We start from the raw sequence: 24,800 nt of genomic DNA, 5'->3' as shown, positions 1-24,800 counted from the left end.
AACGTCAAGAAATGTTAAAATTTTCAATTCGGTAAATCGGGCCGATTACAATAAATTCCTATGTGAAGTTAAGAAGCTGTGTGTGAGGTATTAACAAAGTTATTTTTTATTTTGAAAGGCACATGTTAGCCATTAAGTTTGGATATGACATCATTCAAATACCCGCCTCGGATACTTAAGGCGGCACGGATCCAATTGGTCCAATTTTCAATGACTCTTCCGCATAGATCCAACTGATTTAGAGCGATGGTCTGTGTTATGTTCACCTTTAGGGCATCGGTGGATTGTGGTTAATGTGCATAGACCATGTGCATAGACCATGTGCATAGACCATGGTGGCCAATTCACATCACCCCTGCAAGAGATATCAATTCATGCAAAATGTCAATCGCGGCGTTTGCTGTGTGGCAAGTAGCACCGTTTTGCTGGAACCACATGTCGACTAGGTCCATATTGTTCAATTTAAGCCATAAAAAATTAGTTATCATCGTTATGTAGCGCTCGTTGTTGACGATCCCATATACGGCAATTTTGCTTGTTAACACAGGCATTCATCCAAAAATTAGCCTCGTCACTAAAGATGACTTTTCGGCCAAAATTTTAGCCCTCTTCCAAACGATTCGAAGCCCAGTCAGCGAACTTTGTGCCTTTGGGTCAGTTGGATATTGTACGGGTGCTGGCCCAAGTTCCGACACAAAATTCGACAAGTTGAAGTGTGCGAAAAGCCGAATTCTTGTTCACGGCGAGGAATAGACTTCCTCGGGTTCTGCTGCACATACTACACGGACCACGGCGATGTTCTTGGCCGATCTTGCGTTCATTGAACGTATGGATGTTGGCTGATTGTTTACTGAACCGGTAGTCTCAAATTTGGCCACCAAACTTTAAAGAGTCGACTGTGAAGGGCCACCACGTTTACCGTGAAATTTGCGCATTTTGATAACAAAGTTTTTTCATTTATCGTGCTGTTGCCGTGATAATATTATAATAAACAAAAAATTGACAGATGTCACCAAAACAAAATGGCCGTACCCGCGCCAATTGAAAAACCCTTTAGTAAATTCTTAAACCCTTAATAATAGGTTGTTAAAAATTGTGCGCCATTGTATCATACTGTGCGGGGCTGCAATTTCATTAAACTCACAGAACATTCAGTCATTGTAATATTATTGTATGCTTCAATCACTTGCATATTGTGTTCACTTCAAAATTGGAAATTTGGCTATGTTTCCAAGTCATACAAATTAGTTTTGTCTTAGCATTTGAAACATGGTTGAAAACCTGAATATACGATTAACGTTTCTAGCACTGTACTAGCCGTCTTACAGTATTCTTAATAATCTTTTTGTTGCAAAGAATTGTGTATCACATTTGTACGCTGATGAAATCAGCTTATTGACGTCAAGACATTTTGGAATTGATTCTTTAACACAATAGTGCTACGAAATTAAAATTGTTTCATTAATTAAAAGTACCTGCGATTTGTATTAATGGGGGGGGAAGATCATATATTTTTGTAGCAAGTCAATGCTTCTGATATCATGAGTAGAGCAGACCCCATTTTTAAACACATAGAATTCAAATCTTGAGTAAAAAAACGTAGAGTGTTTATTCTGAATAAAGAAAATGTAAGATATTTGTTTTCGAATAAGTTTCCTGCGTTTTCTTTTGATACCAAAGTTCGTTTGTATTAACATTTCTGGCAAGTCTAGTTTATTTACTTACACCAACAAAAACAGCAGTTGAAGCAAAAAAGTGTCTGAGAAATCGAATATGTTTTTGCTTTTGAATTTATTTAAATTTATAATAGACAAACACAATATTTAGACAACCTTCGATGTTTAATACACAGGCATAGACAGCCTTTAGACAAGACAACATATCCTTTCACCATCATCCTCATAATTACAAGAAAAGAATAGAAAAGAAAAAAAAACCCTTAAAAAATCGATAACAACTTCTTTGCACTAGTTCTTAAAGAACAACTTGATAGGCATATATAAGTACGAGCATCAATATAAGCTTTTGTGCGGCTTGCCTCTTAAAGCTGCATACAATTTTATTTATCTACTTATCCCCCTATATCAAAAGCAACTTGTTGGCATACAAAACTGACAAATGGGCAAATTGCCAACTAGGATACAACCATAAGCCGCCCTTTTTTCTATACGAGTACACTGTAGCTCGTATATATCTGTCACCTCCTTTCCTCTTCAGTTTGTTGTTGCAACCACACCGCACCGCACATAACTAGCAGCTGCCGGTTTCCTGCCCTCTTCCTCTCATTTATTTTTCATCATTCTCATTCAAACTTAAAGTCTTCTTCAAACATCATGCCAGAGCATTTTATCGAAGAAAAAGGACTAAAAATAAAACAAGACTAACTAGACATCAGCCAACCTTTATCAGCATCAAATCCCTTATTTGTGTTTGAATTTTCCGGAATGTTGAATCCCTGTGATTTTTGAAATCAACATTTTGAAATGAAAACAGACTTTTGCTGATGAGGATAATGCAACTGGTCTTGGGGTTTCTCTGTTTTTTATCTTTGTGGTCGGATTCTAAGAGTTTTGAAAATAGAAAATGAAATTGCTTATTATTGTTTGACTGAAACAATGGGAATCTTCTATTCTATTGAAATTTTTAGCAAAAAAAAGTTGGTTAGTTGGCATAATCATAGACGAAAATGTAAAAAGTATTTTCTGCTAGTGACGTATATTTGTTTAATGCCAATGTTACAACAAAGTATGCAATGAGCTTATCAAGGTAGTTAGTTCTTCAGATTGGTATGAACATTGAGGTAGATTTTTGTATTCATCGGTTTTAGACAGTTTTGATAAGGTTGCTTTGCATTCATTTCTGGAACAATGTAATTTTTGTATTTCATGGAAACAAAATAATTAAATGCAGATGAGTTAAAGTAGAATGTTCTTTCGATTTTTAACTAATACTAATCATGAAATATAGGACATCTCGTCACAGTAGATCAAATACCTTGTAACGCAGAAAAGTTCACTTTTTAGGTAATTAAGCACTTTTACTATAAATAATTGTTTGAGTCCAATGGAAAATACTTTTTAAGCTAAGCAACGCTAATTTCAAAGCATTGGTCCTCAATAGATTTATATTATGTTTTTTGTTGCTCCTGAAAAGTTGACTTTTCTGTGATACAGGATATTCGATTAACAACGATGTTATAAAAATAAAATAAATAAAGTGGCGCAAAGACTGTTGAGAACCAAGACCTAATGACTTACACTCTCAACCATTCCTGTGTGCAAGAAATGTTGTCAGATATAGAGCGGACCTACAGTTTAAGACCCATTCTGAACGGCTAATTGCAGTGAACACTTTTCAGGGCAAGAATTACTCATGGAGATTTATCAGTTCCTAGCAAGAGGCAGTACATGTGAAAAAAAAGACCTCTAGCATGACAGTCCAATGGATTTTTTTTTAAATTCATTTTCATTAATTCCATCTTTAAACTATCTTAAAGCTAGACAAAAATTCATAAAACTAGCCTAATTAACCATACTAACAACTTACTTAATGGTCCCATAGGGACACTCTTAGTTAAAAAATAATACTTAATTCTAATGCTTTCCGGAAAATTAGAAAATAAAAAAAAACAAATTTCAATATCTTTTTTACATTTTTACTTAAAACCTACTTAAAATAAGGTCCTTAATATAAAACTTAAAACTAACTTAATCTACCTGAAAACTATTTAAAACTAGAACAACCAGAGCAGCAAATTTAACTATCTAATTTGTTTCCCCTTTATTCCACGATTTTTTGTATTATATTTGTTTGTGTCACCATGCCTATTCTACTTAAAACTCAACCCTAAGACTATAAACCAAGTATGTAAGCCGGCCAAGGCTTAAAACCCCATCTGATCGAGTGCCGATTGAAGCCACCAAAATTAATTGTCCTGCTTCACCCTATCAGTTTGGTCCCGTTTGGACACAGCCCTACTGAACCGAAGGAGCTCTGCTCCGCCTTGTGACATCCACGGTTCGTCGTCTGACGTGGTAGGTTAGTGGAACTGCCAACCTAACCTGTATCAGACCGCATCTATCTAAAAAGGGGATTGCCTCTAGTGGAATGAAGCCGCTCAAGCGTGCACTCTCAAAATACTCGACGTTTGGATAGAACGCTCCGAAAACTAAATTGTTGGGCGAAGACATAGCTCTTGCAATGTGACCTCGAACTCGAACGAGTTTTATCACGACATTGTCAATTCTGTTGATTCGAGCCCCGTTGTACTGGACCTCGATGGAATAGTAATGCACGTAAGAAGATTTGGCTGGTCGATATAAGCCGGTACAGCGTCGTTAACACTGCCTTTCGAACACCCGAAACTTCTCCATCTGGGAAGGGGCAACGTTGAACCACACAGGATAACCATAAACGATCATCGGCCGTATGAGGGCCATGTAGCAAATTACCTTTACTCTGGGGTCAAGCCGACTGCTATAAAACAGTCGTTTCGTCAGAGCGAAGGCTCCTCTGGCCCTGGTCAGATGACCATTTTTCGCCAATTCTTGCACGTATCCCTCGTAACCCTAGCCAACGGAGTCCGCAACAGAATTGTCTCTGACTTCTGGACATTTATTTTCAGTTTCCAGTCGTCGTAATATCGCTGAATCACCGCTCCCTGTTGAAGACCATTTTTAATTAAGAATGTTGTGGTAGAAGTTACATTGCCACTTTTGACAACAAACTTTCTACCGTTAAGCATATCATAAAGTATATACAACAATGGCTTGCTTTTGCCAAGCTTGCTCAGTTCTTGATAAAGACCCTCTAACCATACGATGTCAAAGGCCTTTTCAAGGTCAACCAGAACAGCATCTGTGCATTGTTGTTTTGATTTATTCCATTTGATATCAGAAACGAGTTTAGACTCAGCATGAATTGTGTCATGACCCGCCTTCAACCCAAACTGTTTATCCGTAATTATTTTGTTGTCCGCAGCCCACTTAGTCAGAGCCCTATTAATGATCTTTTCGAAAAATTTGCTGATGCTCGGAAGAAGACTTATCGACCGAAGATTTGACGGGTTGGAGTTGCCCTTTCCCTTTTTCGGGAGAGGATGAACCACAGCGGTCTTCCAATGCACTGGATAATATGCATTATTCAGTGCATTATTGAAGAGCGTGGTGTAAATGTCAATTGCTTCCGTCGGTAAATGTCTTAGTACAACGTTGGATATACCATCGACACCTGCTGACTTTTTGTTTTTTATTGAATTGAAGATGAGCTGAAGCTCAACCTTCGTCACTAATAGGGGACTTGGTCCCGTTTGCTCAGCGATTATGGCATTTGCCAAGGAATCGTCATTGAACCGCACGAAACCGCGGTTCTCAGATCGCCATTGTGTCATATCATTTCGAAGGTAAAAGTGATTAAGTAGGGCTCTTTTTTCCAGCTCGTGGTTGGAGCGAATGCTAACATTCACCTTGTACACTTGCTGGAAAGCAGCTCCCACCACCTCCACTTTTTCCTTCGGATCTTCAATTATGTAAAAGTCATCGTCAAAGATGGCTTCCTCTGGATCTATTTGCTCTGTCATGATACGTCTCTGTTCTCTTCAGTTCTTTGGAGTTTAAGACACGGAAGGTCACTATGGTTCCTAGCAAGAGGCAGTACATGTGAAAAAAAAGACCTCTAGCATGACAGTCCAATGGATTTTTTTTTAAATTCATTTTCATTAATTCCATCTTTAAACTATCTTAAAGCTAGACAAAAATTCATAAAACTAGCCTAATTAACCATACTAACAACTTACTTAATGGTCCCATAGGGACACTCTTAGTTAAAAAATAATACTTAATTCTAATGCTTTCCGGAAAATTAGAAAATAAAAAAAAACAAATTTCAATATCTTTTTTACATTTTTACTTAAAACCTACTTAAAATAAGGTCCTTAATATAAAACTTAAAACTAACTTAATCTACCTGAAAACTATTTAAAACTAGAACAACCAGAGCAGCAAATTTAACTATCTAATTTGTTTCCCCTTTATTCCACGATTTTTTGTATTATATTTGTTTGTGTCACCATGCCTATTCTACTTAAAACTCAACCCTAAGACTATAAACCAAGTATGTAAGCCGGCCAAGGCTTAAAACCCCATCTGATCGAGTGCCGATTGAAGCCACCAAAATTAATTGTCCTGCTTCACCCTATCAGTTTGGTCCCGTTTGGACACAGCCCTACTGAACCGAAGGAGCTCTGCTCCGCCTTGTGACATCCACGGTTCGTCGTCTGACGTGGTAGGTTAGTGGAACTGCCAACCTAACCTGTATCAGACCGCATCTATCTAAAAAGGGGATTGCCTCTAGTGGAATGAAGCCGCTCAAGCGTGCACTCTCAAAATACTCGACGTTTGGATAGAACGCTCCGAAAACTAAATTGTTGGGCGAAGACATAGCTCTTGCAATGTGACCTCGAACTCGAACGAGTTTTATCACGACATTGTCAATTCTGTTGATTCGAGCCCCGTTGTACTGGACCTCGATGGAATAGTAATGCACGTAAGAAGATTTGGCTGGTCGATATAAGCCGGTACAGCGTCGTTAACACTGCCTTTCGAACACCCGAAACTTCTCCATCTGGGAAGGGGCAACGTTGAACCACACAGGATAACCATAAACGATCATCGGCCGTATGAGGGCCATGTAGCAAATTACCTTTACTCTGGGGTCAAGCCGACTGCTATAAAACAGTCGTTTCGTCAGAGCGAAGGCTCCTCTGGCCCTGGTCAGATGACCATTTTTCGCCAATTCTTGCACGTATCCCTCGTAACCCTAGCCAACGGAGTCCGCAACAGAATTGTCTCTGACTTCTGGACATTTATTTTCAGTTTCCAGTCGTCGTAATATCGCTGAATCACCGCTCCCTGTTGAAGACCATTTTTAATTAAGAATGTTGTGGTAGAAGTTACATTGCCACTTTTGACAACAAACTTTCTACCGTTAAGCATATCATAAAGTATATACAACAATGGCTTGCTTTTGCCAAGCTTGCTCAGTTCTTGATAAAGACCCTCTAACCATACGATGTCAAAGGCCTTTTCAAGGTCAACCAGAACAGCATCTGTGCATTGTTGTTTTGATTTATTCCATTTGATATCAGAAACGAGTTTAGACTCAGCATGAATTGTGTCATGACCCGCCTTCAACCCAAACTGTTTATCCGTAATTATTTTGTTGTCCGCAGCCCACTTAGTCAGAGCCCTATTAATGATCTTTTCGAAAAATTTGCTGATGCTCGGAAGAAGACTTATCGACCGAAGATTTGACGGGTTGGAGTTGCCCTTTCCCTTTTTCGGGAGAGGATGAACCACAGCGGTCTTCCAATGCACTGGATAATATGCATTATTCAGTGCATTATTGAAGAGCGTGGTGTAAATGTCAATTGCTTCCGTCGGTAAATGTCTTAGTACAACGTTGGATATACCATCGACACCTGCTGACTTTTTGTTTTTTATTGAATTGAAGATGAGCTGAAGCTCAACCTTCGTCACTAATAGGGGACTTGGTCCCGTTTGCTCAGCGATTATGGCATTTGCCAAGGAATCGTCATTGAACCGCACGAAACCGCGGTTCTCAGATCGCCATTGTGTCATATCATTTCGAAGGTAAAAGTGATTAAGTAGGGCTCTTTTTTCCAGCTCGTGGTTGGAGCGAATGCTAACATTCACCTTGTACACTTGCTGGAAAGCAGCTCCCACCACCTCCACTTTTTCCTTCGGATCTTCAATTATGTAAAAGTCATCGTCAAAGATGGCTTCCTCTGGATCTATTTGCTCTGTCATGATACGTCTCTGTTCTCTTCAGTTCTTTGGAGTTTAAGACACGGAAGGTCACTATGGTTTTTTTTCCTGAATATCTTATTGATTTTGGGGAACATACCAGGGTAACTCGAATTAACTGACTGTATATTGCGGTCCCAGTACTTGTTTATTGATAGCCTGTAGTTCTCCTTAATCAACAGGTTGACATTTTTTATTGACGACTTCAGTGTCCTAACCTCCAAGTCGTGTGGGTCTGTAAGTCATCTGTACAAGTTTTTGACTCTTGTGAGTAAGCCACTTTTGTGCCTACGTAGTGCGTCATTAGTCGCGTTTCTGTAAGCGTCCATTTGGTCCCGTTCTTTGTACTTCGGAATAGTCCGTTCCATCGTTCGTTTTATTGTTTCGTCCATCTGTTGCAAATGTTGGTCAATTTCTATATTTGTCAGGTTTCTGTTGTTTAGTGGGGCTATGTCACTCGAACGAAGTTCTCTCGCTAGAGGCCAACGCATCTTACTGTAATTGTAAGAATGCGTTGCAACGTATTTCTCCAACTCCAAGCGTTCGTTCGGAATCTGCATTACAGCAGCCAGTCCGCAGTGATCACTGTCGTACTCGACTGTCTGTAAGCAGTTTCGAGGGTGAGTACCCACTTTGTCTGTTACTGTCAGTCTGGTGTCGTACAGCAAAAGATCCAGAAAGGAGCCGCTTCTTGGATACGATGGCTTTTTAGTAGCCAGCAGGTCGACGCCATATTCAACGCTGTAAAGATTCATCTAATTAAAAAGATGGTTACCTCTGGGATTATTATGTTGATTTCCCCAATCTTCATGTTTTGCGTTCAAATCACCGGCCAGAATGAAATTGTTTTCTTCCAAGCTCAGTTTAAGTTCCCTAAAAACAATTTCGAGTTCTAAAGCAAAGTAAGTGACCTGCGGAGCTCTAGCCGCATAAGCTCCAGTCCAACGCACTAACCATCATGCCACGGGTACTACGATGGCTATATAAATAAAAGAAATTAAAACCACTATCTTTGGCCTAATACTTTAATAAGGAACAGAGTTTTGTAAATGTCTAGGAACTTTTCCCGTTTTCAAAGTAATACATTCAAAATTGTTCTACAACATATTTCATGCTCTCTTTATACTCTCCAAAACTTAACTATACCAATATGGTATCAAATTGTATAAGAATAAGCAATGATGTAAGCAAGCACTGACCCATCATCATCAAGCATCGATTGTCCATATTAATCAAGCCACAAAGCGAATATTGTGTTCTCTCATTATCCAGGTACATCGAAAACTGTTCTATCTAAAAATACCAAAGCATTAAAGATCCAAGTTAATTTTTAAAATAAAACTTATAAAATTACCATTTTTTCCAACCTATCGTCAACTTTTCCAACTTCTGCTCCCATTCTTACGATCCACTTCGTTTCGGCAAACACTCTCATCAACCGTTCAGTTGCATTTATGATCAAAAATATTTCTAGAAATAAGGAAGCAATAAAAAACAGAGCTCCAAAATTCCAAACAAATCGAGCTCTATTATGGGTGTAAATGAAATAGGTAAAGTAACACTGGACGACCCATTCAATCGGAATATAAACCAAAGAACAGCAGATCTGCACCTGGTACTGCTGATTGACAAGCCTTGTCAAAGCTGCGACTTTCTTATAGATACCAATTATTCTATCCAAGATGTCAGCCAACTCACAATACTTCTGCATCTTTAGGGAATTTCCTCGTCCCGGCTGCGTCCTCAGCACTCTGATTTCCCGGAAAGTCCTTTTCATGCATCGATTGAGGTGCCTCGTATATGATGTTAGCATCAAAGTAGCAACGTAGAACATATTAAGAGTCATGTATATTACCAACTGACAGTAGTACTGAGACAATAGAGCGAATAAAAATTGAATATTTTCCAGGGCTCCATCGTTCGTAATATAGAACACCGTCGTCTGGGTCACGGGCCATAGTGCGATGAGTTTAACCACTATGCGAAGCAGAAAATTTCTGTCGAAGGCCACCAGCACCACGTCAGACCTATCAATCGAAAGTGCGCGCAGTGAATCGAAAATTCGAATGGCTTGATTGCAGCAGTATACCAAATTACGGTCCTTAAACAGCTGAATGAGGACACTGAATATAGCACATAGGTGAAGGACGACACATCGATTGGATCCGACGAAGTACATGAGTCGTTTCTGTTTCAAGAAATCCATTTGACTGTTAATGGTGCTGGTGCTCCCTGGGGTGAATGCGGTGATTGTGATCAATATCACGGCGGTGTAGCAGCGCCAGAAAGTCGACGCTTTCGCGGTATGAGAATTGAAGTTAAAGCTTAATGGTACGATTCCGATAATTTGACATACTCTGAAGATTGTCTTCCCTGGGACTTCAAGGAACGACGACGACAACGAAAGCGATGCTAACATGCTGCTAGTACTGCAACCGATAGAAGCAAAATATACATTGCTGAAATAATGGTGCGCTGCCGGATCGGATTTTCCGATTTTCCAATTTTTCTATTTTTCGATTTTCGGATTTTCCTTTTCCTATATTATTATTATTATTATTATTTTGTTTTGCTGGGGTATAAATATTTTAAAAGGGTTTTCTATTTTAATTCAACTAATTGGTGGGAGTTGATGAGGGTGCCCGCTCACCCAAACGTGACAACTTCCAGTCAATTGTAACTGTTTTGTTTAGCTACAGCTAAGGGCTTAGTAGTTTTGTTAAATTAGCTGTCAGATTATCACGTTCAATCTGAAACACATCACGTCGTTGACATAATTGGAAAGCATGCTTAATTAGTTGATATACAAATAGCTTTACAGAGGGAGAGATAGATGTTAAAATCTGTAAGCGGGATGGAGTGGCGGTGACAGGACATTGTGTTCTCTAGGTATGTTAGATTTTTGTGCACCACTACTGACACAGGAATGAGGTCAACAGGAGATTCGCCATTTTAGTTGGAAACGTTAAATTTCTTTATTAGATACAACCAAACCAAATTCGATGCGGGAGGTGTTGACTGAAAACCAAGAGAGCATATCACCAGGCAACATGTTGTGAATTTGATGGGTTGGTTTGTTTGTTTTACTTTCTTTTTTATCGATTCTTGAATGGTGTGAGTTTTTTGTTGCCAAAGGACGATGATAGGGAAATTATGTAAAAACAAGTTAAGGGGGATACAAAATGTATCCATTTAGCTTTGTTTCTTTTTTTTGAATTTGTTGCTAAGTGCATCGATTTTAAATATGGGTTAATGATGCTTTAAGTAAAGAATTCGAGATTAATGCGTTCTTCTTGCATATACGTATAACCACAAATTTAATAGTGAAAGGAGGATAAATGTTTCAAAATTAGTTTCTTTTCTTTTGTTTTGCTTTAAAGTTTGTTTTGTTAAAAAAATTATCAGTTTCCATATGATGTAAAAGTACGACGTGCATTCCGGCGTCAGTTCAAAGTACATCGTCATAAACGCGTGCCTTCATGGAAAACTGTCAACAGATGGGTTCAAAATGTTCGTGAATCCAACAAGGCAACCGATAAGAAGCGTCCGGGCCCGCCGAGAACGGTCCGTACGGCTGAAAACATTGAGAGAGTCCGTGAAGCGATTCAAGTTAGTCCGCGGCGTTCAGCGCGACGACACGCGTCTTCTTTGGGCCTAAAAAGGGAATCAGTGCGTAAAGTTTTGGTCAAAGATTTGAATTTTCATCCGTACAAGCTCATGATAACCTATGAATTGAAAGATACCGACTACAGACAACGTTTACTCTTCGCTCAGACAATGCTTCGACAATTGGAAGATGATGGGATCATTTTGGGTAATCTTTTAATGAGCGATGAAGTTCATTTCGAGCTCTCCGGCGCCGTAAACAAGCAAAACTTCAGGTATTGGGCCGAATATAAACCAGTCTGGATACACGAAAAGCCGTTACACAGCCAGCGTGTGACGGTTTGGTGCGCGGTAGCGGAGTGGGGCACTGTCGGTCCCTACTTTTTTGATGAAACGGTAAACGGAGAGTGGTACAGAAACATGTTAAGCAACTTCCTCCTCCCCGAACTTCGCCGTAGACGTCGTTTGAGTCGAACAATATTCCAAAAGGATGGTGCGACGTGCCATACTGCCTGCGAAACTATCAATCTGTTGAAAAAAGCGTTCGGTACTCGTTTACTATCTCGATCGACAGATTTCGCTTGGCCGTCTCATTCTCACGATATGACGGTTCCGGATCTACACGACTCGTGTACGTGATTTGGAGGATTTAAAAGCGCGTATTGGACAAGAAATTTCTGAGATTACTCCGGAAATGTAAGTAAATGTTTTCGAAAATTTTGTCAAAAGATTACACGATAGTGTAAGCCAAAACGGCATCATTTAATGAATGTAATATTTCATAAATAATTTGTCTAATCTGTATTATATCGTTGTTGTACGTGCTTTGGTTCTGGAGTTATTTCAAAAAGAAATATGGGCATCTTTGTGTGGTCACCCTGTAGTTTGATTGTAAAACAATTTGCGTAAAGGAGATTTTTAGTAGAAAAACAATTTTTACCAATTTTAGTAGCATTTCTTAAAAGTTAGGTTATATTTCTAAAGTTTTTATAAATAAATAGAAATTGGGTGAATGAAATTAATTTAAAATCAATATCTTCTATTGTTCATGAGATATCGAGAAGCGAACATCAATTTTTACCAATTTTGCGTACTTTTTTTTGTAGATTTTAATTGTGTATGAAAAAACGGGATTGGGTTTTTATAAAAAAAATTAATGAATGTCGAAAATAATATTTTGTGTGTTGATTAGATTATTATTAGATTGAAGCTAATATTTTTTTTTTATTTTTGGAAAGATATTTGAGTCCAAAGTAAATTTTTATCAACTTTAAGTAATAATCTGTTTAGGTCTTCATTTTTTGTAAAAAAAACTGTCAATTCGATTTTTCTCAAAATTTTACCGAATGTTGAAAACAATATTTCTTTTGAAATTAGTTTAAAGCCACAATCTTGAATTTTTCAAAGATATTTGAGTATAAATTCAATCTTTATCAACTTTTAGTTATGTTTTGTTTTCGTTATTTTTTTTTTTTTTGGAAAAAAATCTGTAAATTCGATTTTTCTCAAAACTTTACTGAATGTCAATATTTCTTATAAGATAAATTAAAAAGAAGCCATAATCTCAAATTTTTAAAAAAGATATTTCCGTCGAAATTGAATTTTTGCCAACTTTGTGTAATGTTTTTTGTGGGTTTTTATTTTTTATAAAAAAAACTCTCAATTTGATTTCTGTCAGAATTTAAATAAATGGTGGAAACAATATCTTTTATAAAATAAAATTATTTTCAAGCCTTTATCTCAAATTTTTGAAAAGATATTTGTGTCGAAAGTCGATTTTTACCAACTTATGTTAAATTTTCTTTGAAGTTTTTTAGTTTTTATAAAAAAAAAACTGTCAAGTTAATTTTTGTAAAAATTTTACCGAATATTGAAAATAACATTTTGTATAAGAAAAAATAATTTTGAAGCTATGTTCTCAAGTTTTTGAAAAGATGTTTGAGTCGAAATTCAGTTTTAACCAAATTTTAGAAATGTTTTTTTTAGGTTTTTATTTTTTATAAAAAAAATTCTTTATTAGATTTTTCTCATAATTTTACCAGATGTTAACAATGTTATTTTTCGTTGCAAAAAATTATTTTGGAGATAAAATTATTTTTTGTTCGCAAAATCTTCGAGGTGACAAATACTTTTTTTTTCATTTTTTAATATATAAAAAAACCAATTAGATTTTTTGCCAAAAATATATTTGTTTGGTATCACGTTACAATCGTAAGATATTTAGGTTTAACCTTTTTTTAAACTACTATGGTAAAAAAAACCACCCACGCAATTTTCTCAAAAGCCCTTTCTGCAATATTATTTATGTAACAATAAATTTATTTGAAGTCCATTTCTCTTCTGGTTCTTGAGCTATGAAAGACGAAAACGTCGCGAACGTACGGACGTACTAACGAGACGCACGAACGTGCAGACATCTTTCTAAAAAAAATTATTTTGACTCTAGAGACCTTGAAACGTCGAGTAATGCAACAAATCGGACCCTTTACAATAACTTTCTATGGGAAGTTAAAATTTGTATAGAACTTTTGGATGATTTCATTTGCGTGCTTTATTATTTAAAAACAAATCACTTATAAATCGTTGAATTTTCTATGTTTATATTTTTAAAATTCGTGTAAAAATCAAAATTTCTTAAATTTTTTAATAACTCAAAAGTTTTTGTATTTTGTATTCAACAGAAAATCAATTTTGAATGAAGTAAAATGCATGATTGGGTCGCTAGAACTTTCTAATATCTTCTAAAAGTCTGTTTATAAATATTTAATATATTTTTAGATTTAAAAATGTACCTGCAAAATATGTTTTCTTAAAAATTTAAATGCCATATTATTACTCAAAAACCTAGATTAACTTAATTTTTTTTTTGGAAAATCATTAGAGCGTTTTTTTATTTTTAAATTAATGTTTATATATAATTTGTTTAAATTTTGTCTTTATAATATTTTTGGATTGCAATTATTAAGTGCTTTTAAATATACATTTAACAGTTAAATTTTGTTAAATAATGTTCACCCTTTCTGAGATATCGAGTTTTGTTAAAACATTTTTTTTTAATCCAAAAGAAATAATTACATCTTTGGTCAAACAAAATTATCGCCATCATTAATTTGATCATTTGATCATCGACAAAAGCTTGAACAGAAATATAAAATTATTTAAAAATATGTTTTTTTTGAGAAAAAAATTCAAATAAAGAACAGGCAATTAAGAGAAAGTTTTAAAAATCTATTGGTTCATTTTTGAAAAAAAAATCGAAACCAAAAAATTTGTATGGGGATTGCTGTTATTTTCCGTATTAAAAAAATGAAAAAAACACTTTACGCTTATCGGTTGAAAACCTTAACTTCAATCGACACAATGGTTTGGACAGCTGAGGCCACTATAGACAGACACAGAAGGACCGGGGAACCACTTTTTTTGACTTAACTTTATAAGCTTTATGGCTTATAGGACCCCCCTGGATCGTCTATTGTTCAAACGTTTGTGAATTTTTGCTACGTTTTTGGAATAAGTCTGAATTTCCGATTCAATATATGTTCTTGGTCCTCAGTTAAAAGTACTACTTATAGCAACAAAGTTTAAGGAAGTAAACTACAAATTTTGTGTTCATATAATGAACCCTACGACCCCACCCCCTCTGTTTAAAATTAGTGCTCCACTATCGTTTTGACGCTTCTTATATACATATGTATAAGTTTACTTTACTTTCTAGAATTTCTGAAATGTAAATAAGATTTGTTTTTAGTTCTGTGCTTCCACCTTCAAATTTCCTTAAATTCCTTTAGTGATATTAATTTTGGAAGAAACGATTTATTTAAAAATTACTAATCTATCATACAATGGTGAATCCAGATAAGGTTGCTGTCATGAACCCCCTTGAGATTTTATTTTCTTTATTTTTCGTAAGAATTTCCTTCAATTTGAAAATGATCGTATAGCGTTGACGGATATGACCCATCTTTTATTATTAACTATTTATTTGTATGCATGAAAATAAAATTTTAGTTTATATTTCATTAAAAGATTTGTTAGTTATTTAACCATATTCACAAAAAAAAACCGGTTTGCTGTCAAAAAAAAACTAAAATATTTGTTTTCACAAAATTTGGAATGTCGGAAACTTTAATAATGCTTTAAATTATTTTCATAAAATCTTTTCTGAGACAAAGGGTAAAAATTCAGGTTCTCAAGAAGAAACCTGGAATAATTTAATACTAAGTGAAATTCCTGAAACTCGTCTTCAATTCCATCTTATTTTTTTTGAAATTTGATTTTAGATTAAAAACAAAACCTTCAGAGATCTTAAAAATTAAAGAAACTCTTCGGCCGAAGTCCTGGTAGCTTGTGCCGAATAATATTATTATTAATTTGTGTAATTTATTACATATTAATAATTTTATAATAATAATAATAATAATAATAATAATAATAATAATAATAATAATAATAATAATAATAATAATAAAGAAACCCTTTAAAGTGAATTTGCTTTGGATTCTCTAGAACCGAGATGTAAACACGAAGTTCAAGAATATAAAGGTCCCAAAAACAACACAAATGAAACTTTCGTCAAACCATTGACTAATTGAAAAACATATTAAACGTTTCATATCTATGAATTTAATATAAAAGAATTGAATAATATTTGCAAAAGAACAATATTCAATTTTTTTAAATATTTGTTTGCAAAATAAAAAAAAAAAAGGGGCTGTGATGCGACCCACACTGATAACTTCCCATCCCGTCTGTCGATTTGTCTTGCTTAAAAGTTTGTATATATGTACTCGTATCAATTTTTACCAAATTTGCGTACTATTTTTTGTAGATTTTACTTTTTATGAAAAAACGGACTGTTGGATTTTTATATACAAATTATTGAATATCGAAAACAATATTTTCTGTGAAATAAAATAAGTTACAAGCCAATATTTTTAAGTTTTGAAAAGCTATTTGAGTCGAAAGCAAATTTTTACGAAGTTTTCGTATTGTTTTTTTTAGAGTTTTATTTTTTGTAAAAAAAAACTGTCAATTCGATTTTTTAAAAATTTTACCAAATGTTGAAAACAATATTTCTTATGAGATAAAATTACTTTGAAGCCAATATTTAAAATTTTTGAAAAGATATTTGAGTCGAAAATCAATTTTTACCAACTTTTATACATTTCTTTTTAGGTTTTTGTAAAAAAACTGTCAATTCGATTTTTTTCAATCTTTAATTGAATGTTGACAACAAGAGTTTTTGAAAGATAATAGTAAATTAAAGCCAATATCTCAAAGTTTTGAAAAGATATTCGAGTCGAAAATCAATTTTTACCAACTTTTATAATTTTATTGTTTAGGTTTTTATTTTTTGTAAAAAAACTATCAATTCCATTTTTTTTAAACTTTAATTACATGTTAACAACAAAATTTTTTGAAAGATAAAAGTAAATTAAAGCCAATATCTCAAAGTTTTGAAAAGATATTCGAGTCGAAAATCAATTTTCACCAACTTTTATAAATTTTTTTTTCGGTTTTTATTTTTTGTAAAAAAACTGTCAATTCCATTTTTCTCAACATTTTTCAAAATGTTGAAAACAATATTTCTTATAAGATAAAATAAGCTTGAAGCCTAAATTTCAAGTTTTTGAAAAGATATTTGAATCGATATTCAATTTTTACGAACTTTGAGTAATGTTTTTTTTTTTAATTTTTATTTTTTATAAAAAAAATGTCAATTAGATTTTTCTCAAAATTTTGTAAGATGTCAAAAACATTATTCTTCGTTGCACAAAATTGTTTTAGATATGAAATCATATTTCAGTCGTAAAATTTCTGAGGTGACAAATTTTTTTTTTCAGTTTTATTGACTTTAAAAAAAAACCGTTATATTGATTTTTTTTCAAAAAATATACCTGTTTGGTATCATGTTACAATATATTATATAAAATTTAATTCAAGTCTCTAGCGTTTTTGGTTCGTAAGATATTTAGGGTTAACCAAAATTTTCACCTTTTTTTCAAACTGCTATGGTAAAAAAACCACCCACGCAATTTTCTTGAGAGACCTTTCTGCATCTTTCTGCCTTATTATCTGTATAACAAAATTTATTTGAAGTCGATATCTCTTCTGGTTCTTGAGCTATGGACGACGAAAAAAACGTCACGAACGGACGGACGTACAAACGTACGTACACACGCACGCACAGACATCTTTCTAAAAATATTTTATTTCGACTCTATTGACCTTGAAACGTCGGGAAATGTCAAAATTTTCAATTTGACAAATCGGACCCATTACAATAACTTCCCATGGGAAGTTAATAATAGGTATGACGTTTCAAATATACTTTTGACACTTGACAGTTAAATCGGAGCTTTTATAACTTCATTGTTCATCAGCTTTTAAGCTTGTCATTTTTTTAAATACAGTCGGAAAGAAGTAACAAGAAAAAAAATATTATAAGTCAAAAAATCTATCAAGATCTGTACGAATTCTACAACCTTCTACTAATTTCTTTTAATTTATTAACACTTTGCAACTTGCAATGAAGTTATACTTTTGCGAAGTTACATTTTCGTCTAAGTTCAAATATGAATTTTAGATCGCTCAATCATAATATTTGGGAGAACACCTTTAAATTTCGAAAAGAAATATTATTTAAATTCGCCTTTTTGAGACTATAAAACGCATAAATTTGTGTTATTTTTAATAAATATGGGTATGGCTTTTAAAAACTATAATTCATAAATTTAATATTCAGTACAAATGTTTTTTGTTTCTCATTTACTTTAAGCATAATTTTATCATATAATACTTAAAAAGAACGCCTGCATGCAAAAAGTATGCAGACTTACTTTTTAAATAATTATTGGTGCAATCTTAACTTTATTGATCAAATACAGTTTTAAATACTAATTGTTTGGTAAAATCACATAATTCTGTTTGGAGATTTAGGATTTGATATTTTTAGGTTTTGGGAATATCTCTGTCTTGGACTTATACATAGTTAAAATTCCAAACAATCTAAATTTTAGAATAATAATAAATTTTATAATAATTAACATAAATCTTTCCAAAAAATTGTATTCAAAAAATTCAAAGATAAAATTGGCAAAATATACTTATTTGCAAACTCCAATAATTTAATTATTGTTCTTGTGTTATCAATGCTAGGACAAATATTTAAATTAAAATTCTAGAGTATCACGTATAGACTTTTAGTTCAAAACTCTAAAAAAAAATATCTACAGGAATTAAGTTTCGACTGCAATTCATTTTATCTCTTAATAATCATCACATACTTCATTTCAAAATATAATATTATATTATATCTATAAATATTGAACTAAGATAAAATTACTATTTTATTACAAATATTAAATACATGTATTTAAAAAAATTACTTTTTATGTCTTAACATCAAATCGAGCTGAACCAAACACAAAATAGATGTCAAAAAATTATGCAGCAATACAAACAAATAACGATGACCCAATCTGAATAATCCACATGGTGTGCAAGTTACTTGTGCACTATTTAAGTAAATTGAAAATTCATCAAGCTATATTAAGAAAATAATCTTTGGAAATCACTAAAGTTAAATAATTCATATATTTCAAAGCGCTTGTACCATTCTTTCCAAACGAACATCAGTACTTTCTACCTCTGAGCCAATTCTAATAATCCATTTAATTGCATCAAAGGCATTCACCAATAAATCAGCTACTTTTGTTATTAGAGTCAAGTCCACAAATAAAGCTCCAATATGACATCCCATTCTCAAGTTGAAATCTCCCAACGCACCCAGGTTCAAACTAGTATTCATTATATAAAAGAAGAAGCACTGACAAAGGCACTCAACTGTTAAATACGCCATTGCCAAAACTATTTGCACCTGGAACTGCTTGTTGACAGTTCTTGTTAAATTCATAATTCTGCGATATATTTCTATCATTGCATCTAAAGTATCAGTGAGGTCGCAATACTTTTGCATCTTCAAGGTATTTCCACGCTTTGGGATTTTCTTCAATTTCCGGATGGCCCGAATTATGATTTCCAATTTTTGGTTAAGCTGTCGTGTTAAGGCTGTCAGAAATAATATTCCGAAAAAGTAGACATTGAGTATCCAGGCAAGTAGCAGCTGATTGAAATAACATAACACTATTGTCAAAACGTGTGGGTCTTTGTATGATGTGTAATGTTGGGTTATGAAGAAATAGGACATATAAATGATTGGCCATTGTGTTAAGATTTTTCCGAATACAAGAATTACAATATTGTTTCCGAATTCTCTGTATTCACCTGCGTAGGTGTGTGATTTCAACAAATCGAATATTTCAATTCCCTCGTTGAAACAATAAGTTATTCCACGTTCGCTGACAAGTTGCATCACCACACTCAGGACAGTGCAAATCTGTAAGGTCACAAAGCGATTGTATGCGGAAGCAGACAGCAAGGGCTGTTCTTTGAAAAAACTCTTCTGGTCATCTGTTACTTTTAAGAGCAGTGGTGTGGTAACAATTGCCGAAATTGCAATAACTGACGTATATAACCGCCAAAATGTTGACCTTTTTGCTCTTCTTAGTTTGAAATTAAAACCAAATGGTATAATTCCAATCAATTGAGCTATGCTAAGGAACGACTTAATAAATCTTATGAAAAATTTTGACATAGCGAATTATTTAGCTTATATATAAAACTGTGAGTAGTGCTCTCTCTCTACTCATCAGACACAACTATTTACCAAATAATGTCCTGAGCTGTTGAAAACCTTTTTGATGTGCTATACTCATTATTAATTACAATAAATAAATACAGAAGAACTCAAACATGGAAATAGTCGAATGCACATATGCTAAAGTTCTTACATTTTGTATGTTTCTATTTAATTAATTACTCACTATTGTTAGTCTGAGACGTTTTATTTATTAGTTGTTATGCGAACGTCAATCACAATACTATCATGATAGAACGCTGAAATTTATTAGCCATATGGAATATCAACTAATAGCCGCGTTATTGGATAGCTTATAAAATGAGAGTAAAATGCTATAATGATAAATTCAAGTTTTACTAGGTAAAGCAGTATGCAAGTTGTGTTTGGTTATTATAATTGCTTTCGAATTTTCCTGGTGTTAAAAAGTTTTAGTTCATTTTTTAAACTTTCAAAAAAAAACCTGCGAGCTTCTACTAAATACATTTTTGTGAGTTATAATACGACAACTGTCAAATACAAAACTCTCGTGTGAATGAATTTTTATAATTCACATTTTTTTAGTCGTGTCTCATGACCAACAATACTTTTAGTCTTGCCAAATGGATAACTATACAAATTATTGAATATAATTGTGTAACAAGGGGTTTAACATGTTTCTGGCAATTTTATCCAATTTTTGGAAATTGCCTTAATTTTAAAGTTTCTAAAATGATGATTTCACTTTAAAAAATACGAAGACTGATTAAAAAAAACTTACATTTCTTCGATTTTCAATGCAAGCAACTACTTTTTTGTCTAGAGATCGGTGAAATAAAACTCCTTTTTAAATACTAAGTGGTTGCTCATTTCGTTTTTCCATGTCATGAGTGTGACCTTTTTTTAAAGAAATTCTAACCGCTTGTTATTATTGAACAAAATTTGACTGATAATTTAGCTTTTTAAGGTCCCTAGAAACGAAATCCATGGAGTGTGCTTGTTATCGTATGTCCATGGGTTTTACGTAAATATATTTTTTATTCTGAAATATTTTGTAGACGCCATTTTCTTACGTTATTGTTTTATAGTTAACGTGGAGTGTCAACTATTTGAAGGCCTTTAAATTCAAATATTGCATAAATTACTCTTGGAAGTTTGGCAAAAAGGACTTAAGGGGGTATTCTGGTCTAGAGACATGAATTTTATGTAATTTTTGAAGTGCTGTAGAAAAAAGCAAGCTACAATTTTACCATCAATTTTTTTATACATTATTTATTCACATTAGAAGCATACAAAAAAAATAAAAAAGTAAAAAAAAAATAAAAATTCCGTTAGTTATCAGCTGATAGAGTAGTGCGTCTCAAAAATTTGGTGCGTGACCATACCCACGATTTTAACTCTCCTAGAAATCTGAAATCAAAAACTAAAAAAGATTATTAATCTACAATAATGTCGCAATGTCTGGAACTACGGAAAAGTTACAAACATTTTTTTTTACAAAATGGCGGCTGTCTAAAGAAAAATACAAAAAATTTACCATTTTTTTGAACATTTTTCGATTTGTTAAAAATAGTAAAAATAAAAATTTGGGGATGGCCGTAGTTCCGGACGTAGACAAGTCCCTAAAGAAGACTTTCTTAAAATTTCAAGTAAATCGGTTCAGCAGAACCTGAGAAATCGTGGGTATCAGATTCAAAAAGACAGTTCTGAGAAAAACGCGTTTAAAGTACCCCATTATGTCTTTTGTTCTATTAGTTGCAGCCCAACCGATTTGGATGGCTGCTCAGCAAAATACTTATTTCTCCGAAAATAATTTGAATTTGGGAAAATCCTCTAGTAGACATATTCTTAAATAGTTAAACTATGAAAATATGAAAAGAAAAAAAAAATCGATTTTTTTTAATTTCTAGACCAGAATACCCACTTAAGTTAGAAACTGTTCGTCCAGACTCCCTGAACTAATCACGTTTATATTTCTATAAAAGAAAAAATGATCGAACACCTTTTTTAGCTGCGATAAATAGGAACTATAGTGGAAGTTTTGAATTCGTTAAATTGAACTCTTAATTTGAGCTCTTAATTTTAAACAAACATGAAATTACGATGGTAGAGAAGTCAAAAAAGTGGGTACCCCTATTCCGTCCGCTGTCAGTCTGTTCTGGGCCTTACAGCCCAAAATATTGGGTCGATTGACTTCAAATTTGGAAACTAAGGTTTCGAGCCGATTCGCTTCAGGGCGTTAGTTTTTTACGTTCGCGACTTTTCTTTCATCGTCCATTGGTCAAGAACCAGAAGAGATATCGAGTTCAAATTAATTTTGTTATACAGATAATAATGTAAAAAGATGCAGAAAGGGCTCTAGAGAAAATTGAGTTGGTGGTTTTTTACCCATACCAGTTTAAAATAAAGGTAAACAGTTTAGTTAACCCTAAATATCTTACGAACCAATAACGCCAGAGACTTGAATTAAATTAAATATAATATATTCTAAAGTGATACCAAATAAATATATATTTAAAAAAAAATCCAATTAAAGGTTTTCTTGTAAATAAAAAAAAAAAAAAACTGAACAAAAAAATGTGCCACCTCGAAAATTCTACGAATACAAAATGATTTTATCACCAAAACAATTTTGTGCAAAGAAAATGACGTTTTCAACATCTGGTAAAATTTTCTCAAAAATTTTTAAAATCGAATTGACAGTTTTCTTACAAAAAAAAAAAGCCTAACCAAAAACATTAATAAAAGTTGATAAAAATTGATTTTCGGCTCGAATATCTTTGCAAAACTTTGAGATATTGGCTTTAAACTACTTTAATCTTTTAAAAAAATATTGTTGTCAACATTCAGTAAAATGTTGAAAAAAATCTAACTGACAGGTTTTTTACAAAAATAAAAACCAAACAAAAAAACAATACTTAAACTTACTACAAATTTATTTTCGACTCAAATAGCTTTTCAAAAATTAAAAATATAGTCTTAAAACTCTTTTTATTTCACGGAAAATATGGTTATCGATATTCAGTAGATTTTTAATAAAAATCTAATAGTTCGTTTTTTTTATAAAAAAAAACTACATCTACAAAAAATAGTACGCAAATTTGTTATTAAATTGATGTTCGGTTCTTGATATCTCTCAAACTAATTTCATTCATTCAATTTGTAAAAATTAAAGAAAAGTTACTTAAACTGGTTAAAACTTTCGACTAAAAATCCATTTTGGTAATTTTAAAATTTGTAAGAATAATTCAACTAAATAATTTTGTAACCCAACGCGAAAACCTACAAACATTTGAGCAAGACAAATCGACAGACGGGATGGGAAGTTTTCAGTTTGGGCCGCATCCCAGCCTCCTTTTTTATTTTTAAGTTTTCAAAAGAACTAATAGACGGATTTCAATAATATATGATGACAAAACAACAAAATATATTAAAACATTTTTTTTTTCGAAATTCAATATCTTGAAAATGGGTCATCATGTTTTTAAAAAATTGAAATGTCAATCGTATATTAATAAGTGAAAACTACATACCCAAAAAGGGGCTGGTATGCGACCCACACTGGTAACTTCACTTCCCGTCTGTCGACGGGTTATCAGTTAAATTATTCTAAAAAATTTTAAAATAACTAACAATGTTTTGCATATGAAGAAATAGTTTTATTTCAAAATAACCAATTTTTACCAATTTTAGTAGCATTTCTTAAAAGTTTTTATTTATAATATAAACAAATACAAATTTTATGAATGAAATAGCTTCTATTGTTCACGAAATATTGAGAACCGAACATCAATTTTTACCAAATTTGTGCACTATTTTTTGTAGATTTTTATTCTTTATGAAAAAACTGACTGTTAAGTTTTTATAAGAAAAATTACTGAATTGCAGCCTATATCTCAAATTTTTGGAAAGATATTTGAATCGAAAATCAATTCTTGCGACCTTTTAATAATTTGTTTAAGGTTTCTATTTTTTATAGAAAAATTGTCAACTTGATTTTTCGAAAAATTTTACAGAATGTTGAAAAAATATTTTTTATAAGATAAAATAAGTTGGAAGCCATAATCTCACATTTTTGAAAAGATATTTGATTTTTTTAGGTTTTCATTTTTTATTAAAAAAACTGTCAATTCAATTTTTCTCAAAATTTTACCAAATGTTAAAAACGTAATTTTTTGTTGCATAAAATTGTTTTTTAGACAAAATCATTTTTGATACGTAAAATTTTCGAGGTGACAATTTTTTTCCAGTTTTTTTGATTCATAAAAAATACGTTAATTCAACGTTTATCCAAAAATATACTAGTATCACGATATAATATATATTATAATATTTAATTCAAGTCTCTAGCGTAATTGGTTCGTGAGATATTTAGGGTTAAATACAATGTTCACCTATTTTTCAAACTGATATGGTAAAAAAAACACAAACGCAATTTTCTTGAGAGCCTTTTCTACATCTTTCTGCATTATTATCTGTATAACAAAATTTATTTGAAGACGAAAAAACGTCGCGAACGTACGATGTTTTTTCCCGTACGAACTTTTATTTCTGAGATAAGAATAGACAACCTTAAAACTCCGATCAATTTTGGTAGCTATAGCACGCCCGGCCAGTCCTTGTTCCAGAAATCAATTTTAGCTCTTTCCACACTAATCAACGTCAAAAGCAAACAGTAAGCATCATCAAATGAT

General features: G+C 33.0%; 2 protein-coding genes across 6 annotated transcripts in view; one reads left to right on the top strand and one right to left on the bottom strand.

The window, feature by feature from the left end:
* LOC129945767 (tight junction-associated protein 1) overlaps positions 1-24,800 on the top strand; it is a 92,414-nt gene that overhangs the window by 50,545 nt on the left and 17,069 nt on the right. The gene's annotated exons all lie outside the window — the stretch shown is intronic.
* On the bottom strand, positions 8,836-10,301 carry LOC129945768 (putative gustatory receptor 77a). The gene is made up of 2 exons (XM_056055686.1): positions 9,178-10,301; positions 8,836-9,116 (listed from the first exon to the last, which is right to left on the bottom strand). Exons 1-2 carry the CDS (start codon positions 10,240-10,242, stop codon positions 8,964-8,966), a joined length of 1,218 nt encoding a protein of 405 aa, XP_055911661.1. The 5' UTR covers positions 10,243-10,301; the 3' UTR covers positions 8,836-8,963.

This window comes from Eupeodes corollae, chromosome 2 (genome assembly GCF_945859685.1).
Source record: "Eupeodes corollae chromosome 2, idEupCoro1.1, whole genome shotgun sequence".
In the NCBI taxonomy this organism is placed as follows: domain Eukaryota; kingdom Metazoa; phylum Arthropoda; class Insecta; order Diptera; family Syrphidae; genus Eupeodes; species Eupeodes corollae.
The sequence above is the reverse complement of the archived record's forward strand: the minus strand, read 5'-3'. Positions and strand labels throughout refer to the sequence as shown.